Raw genomic sequence first — 17,301 nt, 5'->3', positions numbered from 1 at the left:
AAGCACAATCAATATATTTTAAGTTATTTTTTCTTGACCTTATTAAGGTATATAAATATATGATTATTAGAGGCATCAATCGATAGCTAATTAGAACTAATTAATAATTAGCAAACCAAGCGCCACCTCTATATGGCAATTACTACGTAGGTTAGGATTATTAACGGCACCTAATATTGATATGATGGATTCGTATCCAATAAGCCTAGTTCTACCTAAATATGGTGTATATAAGTTTGACTTGTGAGGGGGGGTAAAAAATAAATATGGTTACTAGTATAAAAATTTTTACCATCGTATTTCTCTTAATGGGCATGTTTAGATCTTAACATTTTAGTATAATATTAAGAGAAAAATATCTGCTAGATTGCCAAATTAGGGTTTAATTCATGTTCAGGAATTTTAAACTCTATTTAACGGGAATTTTGTTAATATGAACTTAATCGAAATTCCAAAAATTAATATCCTTCGTTTGAAAATAAAGGATTCCTAACATTACCCAGAAACCATTTGAAAAAAAATTATGTATGGAAATTATCTTATTTATTATTGCCTGAACTCTTTACTGATTTAAATATGTAAAATTATAATCTTCAAGAATAGTGGTTAGACATAATCGATTAAAATATATATTATTTTAAAAATAATATCATTTTCATCCATCATATAAAAATGTTTATTAAAAAAAAGGATTTATAATTTAAAAATTTTATTAAAAAATATGGATTTAAAATTTTAATATATATTTTTTTTATTTCATTCAAATAAAAATAATAATAATTTTATACTAAATCTCTGAAATAATAAATTCTTATTTCTTATAATTTGTTAACGCTTAGCTGGCACCTAATTAAGGGAGTGGGGGGAATTTCATACTAATTAATAAAGTATATATCAAAATTTTTTATTTAAGCATTTGCAGTTTACCTTGGCATTTACAGTTTAGTCATACACCTTTTTAAGTAATAAAATAATATGATTTTAAAATATATTAAAGCAAAAAATAATTTTAAAATTTCTTTCATAAAGTAATAATACGCCAACCATGCGGAATTAATATTATTGAAATTTAAAATGTAATTATAATTATTTTTAATATAATTATATTAAAGGATTTTATGAGATAAAAGGAAATATAACTATTAATGTATATTTCTCCCCTAACTCTAAAATTGGTAATAATTGGCCACCTTTAGGGATTATACGAAAAAGTAAAATATTAATTAAAGCTTTAATAAAAAAATGATATTTTAGGTTAATAAATATTTAACTTATTTATAGCACTAACAATTAACATTCCCACTAATTTTATAAATCCCATTTAAAATCGTATTAATTTCTGTTTTATAACTCTGAAATATCGTGAGATTACAAATAAAGTCTTAACGAATAAGTTTTCTATTATATTTTGTTATTTTTCGAAGCTAAAACACATTTTCCTTTGTGTTATTTGGTCGTGATTTGAATATGTTGAATATTTAGAAGAGATTTGTTACACGATAATATTCTTGATGAAGCATTATCTATATAAATACAAGTGTTGTTAAAGTAAATGTAACTAGTTATATTTTTGCTAAAAAATAACTGTAACATTATATTTTTGCTAAAAAATAACTGTAACTAGTTATATTTTAAAAATTGTAACTAGTAACTGTAACTAGTTATATTTTTTGAAATATAACTGCCAAAAGTAACAATTTTTAATATGTTTTGTTTAAATTATATAACTATTTATTAAAATTATAATACTATATCTATATTCTATGTAAAAATATATAATTAAAAATAAAGAAATAAAATAAAATAATGTATTTAAGTTTGGTCGGCGGGGCTTAATGACCCATGTATAGGTATACATTTGGATCGACAAATTTTGATTGATATTCTTTGTGGTAGGTAGAAGCCTTTTTTGGATCACCTGTGATTAAACGTAACCTTTGCCCTATCAATTAATTTCGATTTCAAGTTTTCATTGGCGTAATATTTACCTATTATTTTCAAATTTCTAGTGGCGTATTATTTATCTACCATTCTTATATTTCTAGTCAAATAATAATTTTTCTGAAACTCCTTGTCCAACAGGGAGAAAGAAGTTGCAAGCTTGTCCAACGAGATGGAGTCTCCGCCATCAAGCAGTAACAGCTTTTATGGAGTTAGAAGATTACTGATATATCACAATGGCCTGAAAGAAATATTTCCTCAGAAGCAAGAAAATTATTGGATTCAATGCTTATTTCAATTTTTTTTTCTCATTAGAATGTATTATTTCATTATACAACTATTTTATGTAATACTTTTCAAAAACATGGCATTGACTTGATTAAGAAGTTGAGAATAGGGGAGAGCATTTTATTAGAATTTAAGGAAATTAGGGCTAATGTTGATGAAGAATTTCAATTTTATATGTTATCGTTGAGCCAAACGGAGAGCTATCCGTGTTTAATATTTGTCTCACTCGATTTGCAGCAAGGCAAGCTCATCGTCAAACAAAACTTTAGTATAAGATCAGTAGAAAAGTATTATAAAACAATAATCCAAATAAATGAATGGTTTTTAATTCATCACGCAGCACTTACCAATCTGCAGATATTACTTCCACAAAAGCTTTCCCAATCTTTTTCAGATGGTGATAGAAAAAAAATAATATTTGTTTGATGCCTTTATTAGCTGAATAACTATGTTTAAAAGATTAACTAAGATATAATCCCAAAAAATGCTATGGATGCTTTGTATAATTTCAAACACATTTTAGATTTTATTCCCAATGTATTAAAATGATTATATATATTATATATATTAGCAACTCTTCCCATTAGTAAACTAATGAGAGAACATTCTCTTTTTTAAGAAGAATAACAAAGCCCTGCAGAGATACAATTTGCAGGGCACGGCCTGGATTTTTTTAAAAAAAAATTTTTCGGCCCGGCCCGGGTTTTTTTTTAAAGAAATTATATTTATTTTTGATTTTTATAGCTAATTTCAAATATTTGTTTTTAAAATATATAGCCGAGCCTGGATGATAATTTTTTTTTAAAAAAATCTGGCCCGGCCCGGTGTAACGTTTTAAAAATACTCCATTTTTTTATATACTCCTTTAAGCTTATTTGTGGAGTATTTTTAGATCATATTGTTCGTTTATAATGTATTTACATATCAGAGTATATTTAGATCAATGTAATTTTTATAATGATATTTTTTTGAAAAAGTGCTCATGTCAATCAAGAAACATTATTCTGGAGCTGATGATGCTGAGGCGATTTTTTTGAATTTCCAGTCAAATTTTTTAGGTCGTAAAGGATATTTGCCCCGTTGGCGCCTTTTTTAAACTCCATTTTAAAAAATAAATACAGGTTCATATTCATATATTTTACATTATAAATTTTATTTTATTATAGAAAATAAAAGAAGCTACAAATTTATCATTGATTCAAGAAGCTAAAGATTTATTGATTCAAGAAGCTAAAGATTTAAAAATACAGGTTCATATTAATATATTTTACATTATAAATTTTATTTTATTTTAGAAAAGAAAAGATATATCATTGATTCAAGAAGCTAATCATTGATTCAAGAAGCTAAAGATTTAAAAACAGGTTCATATTAATATATTTTACATTATAAATTTTATTTTATTTTAGAAAATAAAAGAAGCTAAAGATTTATTATTGATTCAAGAAGCTAAAGATTTATTATTGATTCAAGAAGCTAAAGATTTATTATTGATTCAAGAAGCTAATCATTGATTCAAGAAGCTAAAGATTTAAAAACAGGTTCATATTAATATATTTTACATTATAAATTTTATTTTATTTTAGAAAATAAAAGAAGGCTAAAGATTTATCATTGATTCAAGAAGCTAAATATTTAAAAACAGGTTCATATTAATATATTTTACACTATAGTTTTATATATTTATTTTAATTATGTCATTATATCTTAATACTAAATTTAATTCTATACATGAATTAAACGATGCCATATCTATATATGAAAAAGAATTTTTTTTTAACATAGTTATTAATAAATCAGACTTATTAAAGGAACCTTATAGCAAAGCATTTATAGCTCAATATAAATATAATCGAGTTTATTATATATGTAAATATGGACTGAAAAAAAAATAAGTCTAGAGGTATAAGATCCTCATCTAGTCTTCACAAGGAATGTATTTTTATGTTCACAGTCTTTCTTCAGTGTGATAAACTAAATGTGTATTCTTTAGATATTGTCACATTTGTAAAAGATCATAAAAACCATGATCTAGGTTAGACATATTTATTTGATTTTTAACTAACATGATTTATATAATCAAAATAAAAAACTATATGAGATGCTCTCTAAACAAAGAAGGCTTTCTCCAATAAAAAAAACAAATTGTGGAGCAAGCTATCACTTTTAAAGCTAATAAGGTGAAAATACAAGAATATGTTCTTAATTCAGGTCAGATGATGACTATGAGAGATATTCATAATATTTCAGCCAAATTAAACAAGCCATCTGATAATATATTACTTGATGTAATAAATCAACTCAGGGAAGATAATGGAGCTGTGGTGGAAATCCTAGAAAATGATAGTGAATTGTTGGGCATTTACTTTCAAGATGCTAGCATGCTCCATTATCTTAAATATTATCCTGAGGTGATATTCATTGATGCTACCTACAAATTAAACAATCTAGGTATGCCACTGTTTATTCTACTTGTAATAGATAGTCATGGACAATCTCAAATTGTCGCTTTATGGCTTGTAAAGGCGGAATCATATTTTTGTGTTAAAAATATGTGCATGATGCTTGGTACCAGATGAAAAAATCGTCTGCGGGAAAATGGCTGATGTTAAATTGTTTTATATATTTTCTTCAAGATACATTTAAAATATTTGCCTTTAAAATGCCATCTCCGAGAAATAATGGAATGCCATATCTTTATTTGAATGGAAAACAGGCCTATTTAATCTTTTAGATATCAATAAAAATCACTTTATCACATCATTGGAGGAGACCTTAACATGAAATTATGTAATGAAATCACTAATTCTCTTATTGGTTTTGCTACTTTAAATAATCAACTTTTTATAAACAAAGAAACAATAAATATCACACATACTTCAAACCCTCAAACAAATATACTCCTATAATCCTTAAAAAATATAATATCTCTAATCTTAATTTACCAACCCCAGCAAATAATTTTCTACATAATTTGAATCAAATCAACAATAATGACTCATGGTTAAACATTTCAAACTCAATTATCAAAACAGCAAATACCCATCTTAATATTAATTATCAATATCTATACATAAATACAAATGTGTTATTTTAATTATTTCTGCTAGCAATATAATTATACATGAATGGGTTTAAATTTAATCGTCAATATGTGTCATTAAATCATCACAACACAAATTCTCATTAAATATTTTCTTTGTTATTTTTTTATTTTTCAATATTATTTTTTAGATGTTACAAGAATTAATTATATATTTATATATTTATCAAGATGACACAATTAAATCAGGACAGAAAAAATGTTAATACTTTTAAAAATTTATTAAATAACTTTAAACAGTTCCTAGGTCAAGTGAAAAGTTTCATTCTAGTACCATAAAAGGTATACAATGGATTTTATTATTAAATAATATTCCTTTTTTTTAGATGATGATGAAAATTTTCAAGAACCAGCTATTAAAAATCTAAAGCTTAATGCGGAAGAAAATCATATGAAGGGTAATATTTTCATATATTTAATATTAAATCCTTTTTGAAAATATCTAGTTATGAATATACTAAATTCGATAGTTGGAGAGGATTATAATTGTATAAACAAAAAAGGTATAATAAAAAAAATCTAATATACATATTTTTTTAGATGATGGAGTTAAGACACCAGAAAAAGCATCGAAAATGCTAGAGCCTAATGACATTCGACCTTTTGGTAACATTTTTAAGATTTGATAAAATCAATTTTTTAATTTAATAGGTGCCCCGCCGGAGAGGACGGGCATGGCTCAAAATGCCGTTTATGGTACAGAGGTGGAGATAGTTGCAATGACAACTATGCTCCAGACAAATATTTTAATACATACTATTTATAAATGGGCATACTATATGCCCATTAAAAAATTAAGTAATATTAAAAAATTTAATGTAAATATTTATTTAATAAATCATAGCGAACATATTGATCGCATAATTAATTTTAATTAATATTTATATCGCATATAGCATATATTATTTATATTGCATATAGCATATATTATTTATATCGCATATATTATTAATTGATTTTTTTATCTTTATATTTACAAATTAAATAAAGGATTTTAATAAATTATTCTGAAAATTGTTTCTAACTTTGAGCAGTAACGTGATAATAGATAGTGCAAGATATATATGTTAATCTTTGATATTTTCGAATTAAACCTTAAATAAATATATAAATTTTTAACACGGCAAAATTGCCTTAAATATCATAGGACATAGAAAAAATAATATTTATTATTCATACGTCAGTTATAAATGCCAATTCACTAAATTTATTATATTTAATATTTATATGTCAGTCATAAACGTCAATATCACTAAAAATGTAATATTTAATATATGCACGTCAGTCATAAACGTCAATATCACTAAATATTGGAGTATATAAAAAAATGGAGTATTTTTAAAACATTACACCGGCTGTTTTTTTTAAAAAAATTTCGGGCCCTGCCCGGGTGTATTTAAAAAATTAAAATACGATCCGACCCGGGAACCGGGCTTGCAGTTCTCTGAAAACATACCTAAGAAGTACAACTTCTGAAAGTGGATTGAATGGTTTGGATCTTTTAAATATTTATAAGCATTTGACGCCAAGCAAGGATGAGTAATTGAAAAATTAGCTCAATCCCAACGAAGATTGGATTTTAAATTGTAAATATAATACAAAATACAATTATTCCTAAGACACTTTTTGTGTATTAATATTTATATTTCCAACATTAAATTTTTTTACTTTATATATAAATTTTAAAGGCTCAAAAAATTCAATTTTCTATTTTGGGTGATTTAAGTGATTGATATGGTGGTTATATTCACTTTATATTTTTTAATTCACATTTATTTTATAGTTTTTTATGTGCCGGTTTATATATATAATTTTTTTATAATTCATATAATTTAAAATTGTGTATTAGAAATAGTTATTAGTCCTAATAAATTTATGCTTGATATTTTTAAATAACAATAATATTTCTTAAAAAAATTTATTAACCCCCCCCCCCAGACCAAATTCCTGCGTACGCGCCTGACTAGTTTGATAACCTTTTGTCAATGTAAGTTGCTAAGAATTATATTATTGCATTATCTGATTTATTATATGCCAGTTTGTATGCATAATATAATAAATGACAAAATATGAAAATCAGAATAATTGTTCAGAGTCAACAAATTTTAAAAAAAGTATAATATATTAATATAAAACCCGGCCGAAGGCCCGCAAATTGGAGGGTATGGGGGGCAAAGCCACCCATAAAATTTTTTTAGTTGAGCCCACTGAGATTGTGAAGGCTAGCGACGCCCCTGAGCCAAAATTGCGAAAAATGATACAATTATGTTAAATTATATTTATAATTTCGAATCGGTTAATTGCTAAATATCGGATAATGCTAAATTTTTCAGGTCCTATTATGACAATCCATTAATTTAATCGGACGTGAAAAAAAAAATTATATAATGAACTGCATCTTTAACTTTTTTTAAATAAAAAATTGGTAATAATATTACACATTATAATCATCTTAAAATTAATTTTAGAATAAAACACAATTCCAAACGTTAACCCTCAAGCAAAAGGAGAAAATCGTTGTAAAATTAAGTACAACTTCAAAAACACAATTAGGGTAAATTATAAATGTTATGTTTCCACAATCTACATATTGGAAGCTAATAGAACAGGTATAGGCTCACAATTTCTAGAAATAAATACCCTGCAACTAATAGAGTTAGAATGAGTTGCTATCCAAAGACAGAAGCAACTTTATTGATTTGGTATACCCAAATGCGAAGTAAAAATTGCAGTCAAAATGGGCCAGGGATGTTAGAAAAGGATAGGTTTTAGTCAAACATTAAATAAAGGTGGCATTCCTATTAGAAGCTGGTTGCATTTCGGAAAAGATGGCATATAAAGTTTCATAATGTTTGCAATGAAAAAGGGAGTGCAGATATTAATGATGCAAATGAATGGAGCAAAAATGAACTCCCATCTCTGATTAAGGAGTAATATTTACAATTGTGATAAGACAGGACTATACTATACCAAAGGATTCAATGAAATTTACACAACCACTGGGCTTCAAACCAGATAAGGAAAATGTTATTTATCATATGGGGATGGATCTGATAAAAAGTTATATGTTGAATTCAACTCAGTGGCCCCTACATATTCTGAGCGAATGAAGCAGAATACCCCCCTGAAAAGTACCCCATTGAAAAGTACCCCCCCCCCTCGAAAAAATTATAATTATTTTATGACACCCATAAATTTCAAAAATAATTTTTATTGCATCAATTTTTAATATATAATATAAATAAAATGCAAAAAATATATACTTTATAAATATTATTTTTAAATTAATAATTTAGATAAATTAGGGGAAGAGAAAGCGAAAGAATTTATAATTTCATCAATATTTAATTGTTTAAATAAAAAAATTTCCATTGATAATATAGTTAAATTATTGAGAAATGAATCTTTCATGGTACTACGAAGTCTTGTTTTAATTAATCTAATTTTACTCATGACTCTTTCGGCAGTACATGAGGTTGTAGGAATGGTTAATAAATATTTATATAAAATTCTTAAATTAAGGAAAGCAGAAAAATTTTAAAGTAGACGATAAGGTAAAATAAATGAATAGTTTTTCCAATCTGAATCGTAAGTCCCTGAATTATCATCATCATCAGAAGAAGCTAAATAATGTAGTAAATATATTTTAATTAAATAAATTTACAATTTTCAGAATCTGACAAATCTTTAGATTCTTGAACCTCTAGGTCATGAGTAATAATTACATTCCCCATTTTGGCCATCTTATAAATATTTCTAAACTTTAACATTCTTCGAAAATTTGACTTGAATTTAAATTGTAAAATTCACAGATATCTTTAATAATTGATTTTTCTGCCATTACCTTTGGCGTAAAAAAATGATGATTGATGTAAAAATTTAATCGAATCATCATTAAATCTTTCGTTAAATAGCATAAGAATTAAATTGAGTGCAGCATAAAACACACCTATCTTAAAGCTAAAAAACTATATTTAATGATGAAAGTATATATATCTCTCCTTTTTGGATTGTAATGTTTGAAGTCTAGAACTTTCAAAATCAAAAGGTAGATTTCTCTCCTTCATAAAATCTTGTGCCTTTGAAAAAACATCCAAAAATTCAGTGTTATTATCTATTAGATTAAAAAATAATTAAGACATAATTTATATTATACTTCTCAAATTAATCAAGCAATCTTTTGCCAATTTAATTTGATTTATTGCAAACCCTATATCCTTCGAAATGGTTTGCAATTTTGTACAAGCCAAACTTGTTATCAACAATATTTTATCCAAAACACAAAGTGACAAGATAAAATCAAATTTTTCTATTCTAAAAACTATAGCACTAGCCATACTGGAAGTGGCAGGATTTTCAGAATCTATTAAATTTGTTAAAGCTGCCCTCAAGGCATCATAAAGTAGAAAAATTTTTACAATATCTTTATATGACGATAGCCAGCTTCTTAATAAAAAAACATTTTAAATCTAAATAAATAAGGTACTATTACCGAGTTGTATTCTTGATGCGTAGAAATCGTTGCGATTTTTTCAGATCATTACACTGACATTTTTTGAGTACCTCATATCTTTTTACACCATTAAAATAGATATAAATCTCATCTAGTATTCCTAGAACATTTCGATCTTTAATTGATTGGCACAATTGAACAATGATTAAATTTAATCAATGACAATAACACCAAATAAAAGCTGCCTTTGGCGCCTCTGCTCTGATCAAGACCTGCACATCATTGATTTTTCCACTCATGTTTTATATTATAAAAATATTTATTATACCAACAGCATTGAATTCCCAATTTTTACTTCTTTTTTCCTAAATTACGATTTAATACCCTTTATAATAAGATAAGTATAAATAATTAAATATTTAATAAAAAAATTACTTTGCTATTTGTCCAATTTTGAGTAATATTCTTAAAAGCTACTATTTTAAAGCTTTTCTTTATATCGTTAAAATTAAGCCCACCATGTCTTTTTCTAATGTGATCTATCGATTTATTATCTCTTATATTATGCGATTTGCAATTAATTAGGCATTTGTATTTTTATTTTGTTAATATTTTTGGGCATATTTTAAAATTGGAGAAATAATTTATGACAAGAAATCTCGGATAACAACCTAATTTACTAAACATCGACCAAAATTTCCGTCAATATATATTAAGTATTAAGTGGGGGGGGGGGGGTCTTATTATTACATTTATAAACCAGAAATCACTTGATTATGATGGATGTAACAAAACAGTAAAAGAATTAAATAATAAAGAAAATTTAAAAAAGAAAAGTACACCCACTCAAATTTACTTATGCAGTTGCTTCGGACCCCCCCCCCCCGTTGTAGGGGCCACTGTTCAACTTTTGAAGATATCCTAGGAGAATAGGATTCTTCATTAATGTACGAAATTTTATTAACAAAATTAGCAGTAATAATATAATATTAATTTTTTATAGCAAATGTCACATCTCTAATTACACCTTGGACATGAGTGCTTTTAGGTCCTTCAAATGCCATTATAGAAAGGGTATGATGAGAAAAATGATAACATTTAGTGGAAGGAAATGACACTGCCTCTTTTATAAAAGATTTGCACTTTATGATAACCTCTATCTTATAAAATTTGCATGGGATGAGGTATTATGATGAGAAAAATGAGAACATTAAGGGAAGGAAATGACATTGAAGCTAATTTTTTGATAAGTCTATGGCACTTGATTGAGACTGAAGGATATTATTTTTTAATAATTGTGATGCATGTATACTAAAATAAGTACAAATAAAATATTCTGTTAAAACACAAAGCATTAATTAACTTTCATTCAGCATGGACCTGTGAATACATTTGCATTTATAATATTAGAATTCATAATTTTAATTATTTTAAAATGATTAGTTTATTTTTTAGAAGGTAATGAAAGCTCTGAAATGGTGAAGGAAATCTAGTGATATTTGATAATCTAAAAAAATCATGCTATTTATGGATATATCTTTTTTGAATGGCACAGGTTAATCCAAGGGAACAGGTTTCACTAAAGCTAGAGAATATAAAAGAAATAATTAACCATCAAGCATTTGATAACTCTTATACAATTATTTAAGTAGCAAAAAAATTATCTTATTCAGTAAAATAATTTCAAAACAAATATTATGGAAATTAAATAAGACACTTTTAATAATGAAATTTCAGACCTGGCCTGCTTTTTAATATTTTTGTTTTCTTAATTAGCCACTAAATATTTAAAAAAAATAAACAAAGATTAAAGAAAATATGAATATTTTTAATGTATCATAATATATGAAATTTAATCAAAGATAAAAAATAAATATATAATTATAGAGTTGGCTTTACATGTATAAAGACTAAATAAATGTATAATATAATTTATTGAAATAAAGTATTTATAAAAATTATTGTTTGAATATTGAATAATCCTAGTATTTAAAAATTGTTGATATTTACGTGGAAAAAATCAAATTCATATTCAATAAGTACTCATCAAATGGCTCCATGATATATTTTGCACAAATATCTTTGAATATAGCCATATTTTTAACTGCTGCATCTTCCTTTAAATTAGCGATTAGTGTATTTTTAATCCTAAGGTCTAGTATTGATGCAGCATAATTGTTAGGTGTTATTATATGTTGGCTATATTCGTCATATTTTTTTTCATTTATATATATTTTAAGCATATATAAACCATCAATCTTAGTAATAAATACAATTTGTAATAAACTATATATTTAAATTTGAAGTTTCAAAACGAATAAAACATAAATTTTAAAAATTTGTTTAGTATTTAAACAAATAATAACAAATCTAACCTTAAAAGTATTTTATTATTGCAGGGATTGAAAAGAAGGTATACTTGTAATATAATACTTTTGATAGAATTAATATATCATCAAATGGTGAAGTGACAATCAAATAATGACATATCATCTTGAGTATCGCCCGAGAAAACAAACGTGCTAAATTGGCGGAGAGGGAATGCAGATCGATTTCCTTATTTACCATAGATAGCGAGAGAGTTTCTATGTAAACTAACAACTTACGTGGCATCGGAAATAACTTTTCTCTTGCCGGAAATACTATTAATAAATTGAGGAACAGAATAGTTCCTCTACCCTGAAACAATGCGTATCGCTATTATCCTGGGATATAAATATAATAGCTCTTCATGACGATATATGGCAATAATTTGTTAGGAATATAATAATATATTTTTTAATAAATAATTATATCTTTCTAAATATATTTAATAATTTTATGTCATACGTTATTTATAGTGTGTATGCCCTCTATCGTTAGATTCAACAGAGCTACGGTAGATAGTCCTCATTTCCATATACTGGATTAAATTAAGTTGGATGAAAAATTAAAAATGAGGAGTCCTCTACATGTTTGTGGGCAAGCCGCATCTTGTACGCACAACAGTCTGAGAACTGTTATTTAAACGTCCATAGGCTAAGAAAAGAAGATTTGGGTGAAACAAGCCTATACTTTAAGATGGGAGATGTCTGATTTTAAGTTTGAATTCCTTTTAGTGTAAGTCTTAAATGATTACTATCGATATTAAGAGATTTTAAGTTCATATCATTTGAATTTCGATTTATCATGTTCAGTTTTAATGTTCCAGTTTGATTTATATGGTTTTTAATCTTGATAATTTATTATTTGAATTTGAGGCATCTACATGCACCGGAAAACTGAACCTTAAAGTCAATAAATTACGTGATAAAAACGTTTCCGCCCTCTAGTTGTGGATACAACAGAGCTAGGTTAGGTTTTCCTCATATTCCATCTAACTGAACAAATTATAAATAAGGATAAAGATGAGAAGCCCTTCACACGTTTGTGGGCAAGCCGCACGTACTGAATAATTTAATATTTTTTTAGGCTGTTATTGTATGATCAAATCTATATCCACAAGCAAAATACATTTCTCTTTCTGATATTTCGAAAAAGGAAAATCTATATTTATCCAATTTAAAAATAAATACATTTCTACTCGTACTTCACCCCAATGTTAATATTCCTTGGTCATTAATTATAAATTTATAATGCTTAAATTTTAAGTTATATACGCTCAATTACTAATATTCTATAGTTAAGTTAAGACTAGGATATATATATATATACACGTATCGTACAAATTATTATATTATAGGCGTATCCAATATTATCACGTGGACATAGCCGTGAAATCAAAATAAAATTCTTTTAATAAAACCTCCATTTTTTTATAACTTTGAAGTTTAGTTTATTAATTATTATTTTTTTAGCTATTTATAAATAGAGAAAAAATTTTTTTTAAATATTATTTATTCAATTCAACTTTAAGTCTCAGGCCTATCCCCACTTTTAAAATATTATTAAATTTAGTTTCTAAGATTTAGATAAAGCATGTTGAGAGGACAATTATAGCAAAGTTTTAAAAAATGTTCAAAAGACAATTGTCAATATTAAAAGTAAAAAATTTTGTAAAGTTGTAAATATCCTATAAATCCCAAAAAGTTTTGAAGAGGGTTAACTAAATATAATCTATAATAATTAATTATGTAAATTCCTGAGCCCATTTCAATTTATTTTAAAATATTTTCTCAGTCCTACCTATTGATTTTTAGGCACATCTTCCTTTTAGCACCGAGTCCGAAAATATTTAAATTTAAAAATATAAATAAAAAGCATTTTTATTTTTGTATAAAGCTAAATTTAATACTAATTGTCCTTATCCTAATCCCAGAAATATTCTAATTTATCCTTTATTTAGAAAAAAAAGTGATTTTTTTATATTGTTGTAAAAGTCATATGGCTGGAAATAATCGCTCAGTTAAGAAATATTCTCATTTTAATACTATTTTTGATATTTTTAAGCCCTAGCATACCCCATTTAAAATATTTTAACCCGAAGCTGAGTTGCTTGCAGGGCTTTACTATATAACCTCAGAAAACATATGGTGTTTCAGTGCTTCTTTACTTTTGGTAGATAATTTTTATTTGAACTATTTTGGATAATATTATGCATCTGAACCCCAGGTCTGTGCTCAGAGCAGGCCTGAGTACCAAATGGTGTCCTAAATTTTACCACCAAGCAAATTAACAACACTAAAAAAACTCTTGTAATAAATAAATAATCCATTATATATGATTTTATAATATTTTATTTTATTATCTGTAAACTTTTTTTAAAATTCGTTCATAAAATTTGGGAATGTCTAAAATACGGGCCCCCGAAAACTACGCGCCCCTATGAAAGAAGTTAAATTAAATTATATTACTTTAGAATCGTATTTAGCTTTATAAGATAAGGCAGAAAATGTTTTTTTTATTTAAAAAAAAATGATAACATAGTAAAATTTTTAAAAAATTATTTTTTTACATGACTAAAATACGCGCCCCCTATCAAAGAAGCTTAATTTATAAAAAATGAACGCAGAATCATATAGAGCTTATTAAAAGGTATAAAAAATGTTATTATTATATTTTAAAACTTATTTTAACCTAGTGTGCTTTTGAAAAAACAAATTTTTTTTGACTTAACTAGGCGCCCCCTATCAAAGAAGCTAAATTCATAAAAAATTAAAGCATAATCGTATTAAGCTCATTAAAAGGAATCAAAAAATGTTAATATTTAAATTATTTATAACTTATTGAGATTTGGAAAAAACACTTAATTTCTTCTTTTTTTGACTAAACGACGCACCCCCGTTAAATATACATTATTTAAAAAAAATGAATACATATAATAATTTATAAACTTAATATTAACATTGTTTGATTTTTTTTAATGAGCTTAATCCGATTATCTTTTAATTTTTTATGAATTAAGCTTTTTTGATAGGGGGCGCGTAGTTTAGTCAAAAAAAGATGAAATTAAGTGTTTTTTCCAAATCTCAATAAGTTATAAATAATTTAAAAACTTAATATTAACATTTTTTGATTCCTTTTAATGAGCTTTACGATTATGCTTTATATTTGTATGAATTTCTTTGATAGGGGGAGCGTAGTTTAGTCAATTTTTTTAAAATAATGTATGTTTACCGGAAGCGCGTATTTTAGTCAAAAAAAGAAGAAATTAAGTGTTTTTTGCAAATCTCAATACATAAATAATTTATAAACTTAATATTAACATTTTTTGATTCCTTTTAATGAGTATAATACGATTATGCTTTATTTTTTTATGAAAGCTTCTTTAATAGTTGGCGCGTAGGGGCGCATAGTTTAGTCAAAAAAAGAAGAAATTAAGTGTTTTTTGCAAATCTCAATAAGTTATAATAATTTATAAACATAATAATAACATTTTTTGATTCCTTTTAATGAGCTTAATACGATTATGCTTTAATTTTTTATGAATTAAACTTCTTTGATAGGGGGTGCGTAGGGGCGCATAGTTTAGTCAAAAAATTTTTTTTTTGATAATTAAAATTTTTTTAAATAAATAAATAATACCATTTTCTGAATCTCCTTTAAAAGTTATACATGGTTCTGTATTCATTTTTTAAAAATAATGTATATTTAACGGGGGCGCGTAGTTTAGTCAAAAAATGAAGAAATTAAGTGTTTTTTCCAAATCTCAATAAGTTATAAATAATTTATAAACTTAATATTAACATTTTTTGATTCCTTGCTTAATACGATTATGCTTTAATTTTTTATGAATTTAGTTTCTTTGATAAGGGGCGCGTAGAGGCGCCTAGTTAAGTCAAAAAAAAATTTTGTTTTTTCAAAAGCCCACTAGGTTATAAGTTTTAAAATATAATAATAACATTTTTTATACCTTTTAATAAGCTCTATATGATTCTGCGTCTATTTTTTATTAATTAAGCTTCTTTGATAGGGGGCGCGTATTTTAGTCATGTAAAAAAATAATTTTTTAAAAATTTTACTATGTTATCATTATTTTTAAAATGAAAATAAAACATTTTCTGCCTTATCTTATAAAGCTAAATACAATTCTAAAGTAATATAATTTAATTAAGCTTCTTTTATAGGGGGCACGTATTTTAGTCATGCCCTAAAATTTAATATGTTTGATAAAGAAAACAATAAATTTTTGCCCTAAAATATGATCAAAAATGAAAAGGCCTATTGGACTCTACACTTAAAAATATTTTTTCCAGGAAAATAAAGAATGACTCTGAAACCCATGAAAATGATCAAGATGAAGAATAATATCAACATTTCAATGATTTTAAATATTTTCTAGATGTATTAAAATGGAAAAATTTACCAACATAAAATAAATGTCAATGAATTGAAAATTTTTATTTGAACCATAATGGGTATCAAACATGATTTAGAATCTAAAAATAAATCTAAAAAAAAGTTGTTGTTCAATATACCCTACTATAAAATAACAGAAAATATGAACAAAAATAATTTTGAAATTAACATTCAATGATATTTTAAGTTTGACCATTTAAAATCTTTTAAAATATTATTATTTAAAATAAACAATGTTAATATGCCTATTATTTTATTAAAAGGGTCCATCGGACCTGGTTGGTATGTAATGTTATAAGCTAAGGGCTAAGTAATAATACCATTTGATAAGTTACCTTTTAATTCTTTAATGAAATTTTTTAAATCACCTTGGAAAATATGATTCTATTTTTATATTTGCTTCTAATTAGATAGATTCATAATTAGTGGATTTTTGTAGCTAATAATCAAAACAAAATATTAATAAAAATAAATCAACATAATAATAAATCCCCCAATATAAAGGTCATATTGAAGCAATTTGATTATATATTTTTTTGTGGGACAAAGAATAGACCCTAAAGCATAGTAGCACCTATTATATTTAATTTCAAGTGTATTTTTCCTAAAAGGTTCATTAAAATACTTTATGCTAAAAGAAAATTGAAAAAAACAATAAATTTCTTTTGCCTAAAATAAAAAATGGTAACAACTTAGATTATACATCAAATATTTTAAAAAATATTAAGATGTTTGACTA

The 17,301-nt window shown here is 25.4% G+C and overlaps 1 protein-coding gene across 3 annotated transcripts; it reads left to right on the top strand.

The window, feature by feature from the left end:
- Positions 1-3,739: 3,739 nt before the first annotated feature.
- Positions 3,740-6,223, top strand: LOC135928432 (uncharacterized). 3 transcript variants are annotated; one of them, XM_065464892.1, is made up of 8 exons: positions 3,740-3,770; positions 3,816-3,874; positions 5,464-5,533; positions 5,573-5,614; positions 5,659-5,730; positions 5,779-5,820; positions 5,873-5,938; positions 5,984-6,223. In XM_065464892.1, the coding sequence occupies exons 3-8, from the start codon at positions 5,464-5,466 to the stop codon at positions 6,208-6,210; spliced, it is 519 nt and encodes a 172-aa protein (XP_065320964.1). In that variant the 5' UTR covers positions 3,740-3,770; positions 3,816-3,874; the 3' UTR covers positions 6,211-6,223. The 3 variants fall into 3 exon arrangements, with proteins under 3 accessions (XP_065320964.1, XP_065320966.1, XP_065320963.1); XM_065464891.1 differs by having other exon boundaries at positions 3,753-3,770; positions 5,779-5,835; XM_065464894.1 differs by lacking the exon at positions 5,779-5,820.
- Positions 6,224-17,301: the final 11,078 nt, after the last annotated feature.

This window comes from Gordionus sp. m RMFG-2023, chromosome 4 (assembly GCF_954871325.1).
Source record: "Gordionus sp. m RMFG-2023 chromosome 4, tfGorSpeb1-WG-v2, whole genome shotgun sequence".
Classification (NCBI taxonomy): Eukaryota; Metazoa; Nematomorpha; class Gordioida; order Chordodea; family Parachordodidae; genus Gordionus; species Gordionus sp. m RMFG-2023.
The sequence above is the reverse complement of the archived record's forward strand: the minus strand, read 5'-3'. Positions and strand labels throughout refer to the sequence as shown.